This window comes from Brachyhypopomus gauderio, unplaced genomic scaffold (assembly GCF_052324685.1).
Source record: "Brachyhypopomus gauderio isolate BG-103 unplaced genomic scaffold, BGAUD_0.2 sc98, whole genome shotgun sequence".
NCBI lineage: Eukaryota > Metazoa > Chordata > Actinopteri > Gymnotiformes > Hypopomidae > Brachyhypopomus > Brachyhypopomus gauderio.
In genome coordinates, this window is record NW_027506919.1 from 31,350 (window position 1) to 37,313 (window position 5,964).

General features: G+C 52.1%; 1 protein-coding gene across 1 annotated transcript in view; it reads left to right on the forward strand.

Moving 5' to 3' along the window:
- The first annotated feature begins 320 nt into the window (after positions 1-320).
- Positions 321-5,964, forward strand: part of LOC143496644 (WD repeat-containing protein 44-like) — a 7,963-nt gene continuing 2,319 nt past the window's right edge. The window contains exons 1-6 of the mRNA XM_076992827.1: positions 321-965; positions 3,192-3,225; positions 3,861-3,932; positions 4,453-5,059; positions 5,137-5,270; positions 5,539-5,638. Of these exons, the coding sequence (XP_076848942.1) occupies positions 889-965; positions 3,192-3,225; positions 3,861-3,932; positions 4,453-5,059; positions 5,137-5,270; positions 5,539-5,638 (1,024 nt within the window). The 5' untranslated portion in view covers positions 321-888. The remainder of the gene's footprint in view (positions 966-3,191; positions 3,226-3,860; positions 3,933-4,452; positions 5,060-5,136; positions 5,271-5,538; positions 5,639-5,964) is intronic.

A 5,964-nucleotide genomic window follows, 5' to 3' on the forward strand; every position in this document is an offset into this window, starting at 1 on the left:
GAAAATTACCTATCTATCTGCCTGTCTATCTGTCTAAATATGAAAATCATGTATCTATCAAAACATGAAAATGATATCTGTTATCTATCTAAATATGAAAATAATCTCTATCTATCTAAAAATCAAAATTCTATCTATCTATCTATCTATCTATCTATCTATCTATCTATCTATCTATCTATCTATCTATCTATCTATTTGTATAAAGAATGCATTTTCCCCGTGTTATTGGTACAGGACCAAGCTGTTGGTCCACACTGATTGAATCATCCACCATCATATCAGCTGCCATGTGTTCACGCTGCCTCGCGAAACATCGCGAGATCTCAGTGCGAGACTTCGGCGGTTGTGAGAAAATCACTTGACGTCCCTCCGTGTGTTCGGTGGTGAATCCCGGGGGAGCGGACGGACCTGGTGCGGACAGCCGTTATCGACGCCGTCCGACAGCCTCGCTCGTTGAGCCGATAAGGCTGGGTCGGTCCGCGGGGGCCGGCTGGCGAGTCGCGCCGTGTGTTCGTGTGTGTTAGCACCGCTGTGGCCGCGCGGGTGACCCGGGGCCTCTCCCGTCTCTGAGGGGTTTGGGGTGTAGTTGGAGTCGGCCTGTCACCACCTACCCAGCCGCCGCCCACCGGAGGCGGAGCGGCTCGGAGCGGAGCGGGTGGACTGTCGCGCTAGACTGTATGTGTTTTAAACGGTCTGGTCCTTTTTGTTTGTTAAAAACTGGTGAAGTGAGGCGCGTCTCTCTTGCAGCTGAAGCCGTCGCGCACAGCTAGCTAACAGGCTAACGGGATAGCGGCTAACGGGCTAACGGGATAGCGGCTAACAGGCTAACGGGATAGCGGCTAACAGGCTAACAAGCTAGCGGCTAACAGGCTAGTGCTGCTGTAAATGGCGTCGGACACCAGCGACGCGGAGGAGTTTTACGACGCCGCGGAAGACGTTAACTTCAGCCCCTCGCCCAAGGTGTAAGTATGCAAGCGCGAACGTCCGTTTATCGGACATCTCGGGGTGTCCACGGGCCCGGGGCGGCTAAGCGGGCTAGCTGGTGTATGCTAGAGTATGTTAGCACACATCCTCAAACCCCCGACCGACGTGAAGACCCGGACGCTACACAGACGAGAGTCGTGGAGGTTGTGTGGTCTAGTCCTGGCGCTCCCAGCCAGACGAGCCCTTTAGTGTTGGTGTACCAATATCATCTTGATCTCTCCATAAAGGAGTCGATTACTGTTTATCGTGGGATCCTTTGGGCTGCGTGGTCGAGTAAATGGTCGTGGATAAACATTGTGTTGTTGTAAGCACTGGGAGTGTGTTTAATATGTCCATTTTGTTATTCTGTAATTATTTGTTCTTCATTTCCTCACTGAACAGGCTGTCTTTCTGCTACATTGGTGCAGTGGTGTATTTTGTGTGTACACAACCAGTGCTTGAGTGATAAGCAGGGGAGCTACTGCAGGATTAAAAATAAAGCTCAAGTCTCTGAGGACCGGTGCCAGTCCACCTTAGTGACAGCACAGATCATTTGTCCGCTTCCTTTACAAGTTAAATAGGGCGTAATCTGATGGTCTTCCGTGGGATGGTTTGCAGAGTTCTGTGATCAATTACAGGACGCTCACATCTAATACAGTCTTTTCACAGTACGATCAGGGTCAAAGGGTGTGTGGGAGACTACTAGCTCTGTCAGGCTGGGGAGACTTGGGAGCCTTTTAAATAAACACAGTTGTTGTTTAGGCCTACTCTTAATCTGCTGTGAATTTAGAAAGGGACCGTATGTGCGTGTGCACGATTATGTAACAATTTGTGACATGGCTTGTAAGAGAGATTTATATTTAATAGTGGAAAAATGAATTGTGATTTAGATATTTTTCCGTGTTATTGTTATGTAATATAGTCTTTGAGCATCTGATATTTCTGTTTTGGCTTATGTAATACCCCCTAGCTCCTGGCCCCCTAGCTCCTGTCCCCCTAGCTCCTGTCCCCCTAGCTCCTGTCCCCCCTAGCTCCTGTCCCCCCTAGCTCCTGTCCCCCCTAGCTCCTGTCCCCCTAGCTCCTGTCCCCCTAGCTCCTGTCCCCCTAGCTCCTGTCCCCCTAGCTCCTGTCCCCCCTAGCTCCTGGCCCCCTAGCTCCTGTCCCCCTAGCTCCTGTCCCCCTAGCTCCTGTCCCCCCTAGCTCCTGTCCCCCCTAGCTCCTGTCCCCCCTAGCTCCTGTCCCCCCTAGCTCCTGTCCCCCCAGCTCCTGTCCCCCCAGCTCCTGTCCCCCCTAGCTCCTGTCCCCCCTAGCTCCTGGCCCCCCTAGCTCCTGTCCCCCCTAGCTCCTGGCCCCCCTAGCTCCTGGCCCCCTAGCTCCTGTCCCCCCTAGCTCCTGTCCCCCCTAGCTCCTGTCCCCCCTAGCTCCTGTCCCCCCTAGCTCCTGTCCCCCCTAGCTCCTGTCCCCCTAGCTCCTGTCCCCCTAGCTCCTGTCCCCCTAGCTCCTGTCCCCCCTAGCTCCTGTCCCCCCTAGCTCCTGTCCCCCCTAGCTCCTGTCCCCCCTAGCTCCTGTCCCCCCTAGCTCCTGTCCCCCCTAGCTCCTGTCCCCCCTAGCTCCTGTCCCCCCTAGCTCCTGTCCCCCCTAGCTCCTGTCCCCCCTAGCTCCTGTCCCCCCTAGCTCCTGTCCCCCCTAGCTCCTGTCCCCCTAGCTCCTGTCCCCCCTAGCTCCTGTCCCCCCTAGCTCCTGTCCCCCCTAGCTCCTGTCCCCCTAGCTCCTGTCCCCCCTAGCTCCTGTCCCCCCTAGCTCCTGTCCCCCCTAGCTCCTGTCCCCCCTAGCTCCTGTCCCCCCTAGCTCCTGTCCCCCCTAGCTCCTGTCCCCCACACCGCCCGTCGCGTGTAAAGCTGGTACAAAGGAGCCGCTTTTGGCTCTGCTTGCACGACAGAGATCCCAAAACCTCTCCAGCTTCCAGTAGTGATCTCACATAATCGCCTCAAACAGGTTCCTGCCAGTTGGTTTGAGGGCAAGATTCTTTCTGGAGCGTTAAGCTCTTGAATATTTTAAAAAAACAAGAAGAAAAAAACAGAAGAGCTGTGTTTGATCACTCAAAATGTCACTTCACGTTTCTGACGGAGGTTTTGGAGATGTGTGTGAATAATACACGTTGCAAAAATGTACACCTGAAGTCAACTTGGATCTAACTAGTTCCTCTTTATTCGGTCTCCCTGTAGGTCCCCTGCAAAGTTCATCCTTCCTCAACCGAAGGTGAGAGCAGTTCAACCTAAAATGATCTGAAGAGGAAGTTAAACTTTAAAGCATGTTTTTTTCAAGAGTGTGTCCCGGTTTAGAACTGCCTGTTCAAAGCACACAGTACATTTACTGTGCAGATCACCGGAGTCCCTTTAAGACATTTTTCATAATCTTGTTGGACGAAGGTAGAGAGCAGTGTTGGTTTTAGCTTAATAATCACACCAGCGTTTGGCACTGACCACACTGCTGGACACCTGACCTGATGACTCATGGAGATTTTTCATGTTTCACTGGCGTTTGGCTGTTGTGGTGTAGATATGTAGCATGAAGAGAGAACACCTTCCCAATTGCAAGAGATTTTCTTCTTTAAAATATTCTTAAGGTATGTTTGGGGTTAATTATGAGGAGTATTGGTGAATATTTAACTCCAGAGAACATGTGCTAGAGCAGGTGTTGGTTTGTGTTAGTGAGTCGTATGACTTTGCCCAGTGCTGTACTGGATATGGGTAATATAAACTGGCAAACTGCTTAATGTTTTAGCCCAGTTGCAGTGTAATTGCACCCTGTGTAATCATGAAGTTTTATTTTAGTGGGACCTGGTGTGTTTTGTGACACTGCGTGATTCATCTCCGCCTTCTGATTGGCTACAGGGTCTAGATGAGGCACAGGATGTAGCTGCTGGATTGGCACCATCAGAGCCTCGCCATGACGACTCTGTGCAGGTGGGCGTGTGCACACACTAGTGCTATTTTCCTGTCTTTATCTCCCATATCGCCGCCGTGCTGGGCGTGATGACAAAGTCCTGTTGAATGTAATGCCAGTGTAGAAGGAACCCGACCCACTGGGAGTGTATTACCGCGCTACCTGGTCCAAACCACTGCGGTTCCTCTTGGGGTGGTGTGGGTGTTCATGTGGGTGTAGGTGTGAGAGAGTGAAATCCACACTTGAAGCACTCAGAGATTTCTTATTCGTGTGTGTGTGTGTGTGTGTGTGTGTGTGTGTGTGTGTGTGTTCATGTATTGGCTGACTCCCAAACCCATGCCATCAATAAGTGTGTGTACCGAGGTTCCTGCTGGCAGGGCTGACACAACCCGGTTGTTGCTATAGCAACGCTAACCAATGTTGTGGTTTAAGTGATATCCACCCTGTTTATCGCTCAGCCGTGTCACCGCACAGATCGTTGTTAATTTACGAGTTCAAACGGCTTCGTGCTGAGGTTGACGAGTTAATCTCCCTCTCCAGATCATTGACAGTATTATAGAGGAGAGTCAGAAGGACTCCGGGGTGGAGGAGGAGTTTCTGAGGAGAGAGGATGCACGTCCCCCCGACAGGATGTGCGGGACAGAAGATGAAGCGTCAGCCGCTCCAAACCTCCCAGCGTCCCCTCCCGACGACGCCGCCCCTGAACTGCTACGGTTGCGCGATGTCGTCCTGCGGGACGTCCCGGAAGCGGCTCCCGACGTTGCGGACGGGACTCCCGCGGCTCAGGACGGCAGTCCGGCCGCTTCCCCTCCTCCTCCGGACATCACGAGCGCCCTGGGAGCGCCTCCTCCCCCCGACGAGCTGGCAGCCTGCGCCCCGGCAGGCTCAGACGTGCCCCCGACCGCCGACATCCTGGAGCAAGTGCCCCTCGCGGACAAACTGGCCGAGCTGGACACGTCCGGCCCCTCCAAACCCCCCAGGCAGTTCACGGTGGAGCCAGACATTGTAGCCAGCACAAAGAAGACTCCGCCCTCAAGACCGCCCCCTCCCGGTGGGGCCCCGCCCCGTCGCCCACCACCCCCGACTCGCCCCGCCGTACCGCCCGGCACAAAGTCTCAGGAAGTGAAGCGACCAACAGGGCTGGATGGTACGGTTCGTTTTATTCACCTGGGATTTTTGGTTTCTCTAATGGCTGGTGACATAATGTGTCTTCTGATTGGTCAGTCTCTGCAGAGGTGGTAGAGGACCCGTGCGGATTGGTCAGTCCTAATTCCACTGTGAGATGCCTCACTAAAGAGCTACAGCACTCTTTGGACCTCGCTAGTGCCACCAGTGGTGATAAAGTTGTAACTGCACAGGTAACTCTTATCACGTAGTAACTCTTATACATTAATAATACATTTATAATATCCATAAAGTGAATTTCTGTTACTTTCTCTGGGTTCCAAGGTTATGGTTAGAATTATTGCTCAATTCAGATTTGCAGTAAAAGAATATGGAGTTAGATTTTGGGGAGGGAAAAATCTAAAGGTCTGGGAAAAGTGCCAAGAATAAGTCTAAATGAAAAGGTGTGTGTGTGTGTGTGTGTGTGTGTGTGTGTGTGTGTGTGTGTGTGTGTGAGAACAGGAAAATGATGATCCAGCATCCAGTCCTGGAATTGAAACTCCTGGACCCCAGAGACCACGCTCTAACTCAGGCAGAGAGCTCACCGATGAGGTGTGTGTGCGTACACATGCATGCACATACGTGTGAAAGGAAACCAAGCTAGCAGACAGGCCTAAGTTTTGATCATTATGATGAATGTATGTTGGTTGGTTTGTCATTGTGGGTAGGGCTGCCATGATTAGTCGACTAGTCACGATTATGTCGACTTTTAAAATAGTCGGCGACTAATTTAATAGTCGATGCGTCATGTTTTTTTTCTCTCCATACTGCTGCGGTCGCGTCTGCCTTTCTGTCCCTAACGCACATGCGCAGTAGTGGAAACCGAGGTAGACAGTGGACGACATCCCAGGACATTATACAGACTGGTATCATGGCTACCCGGCTACG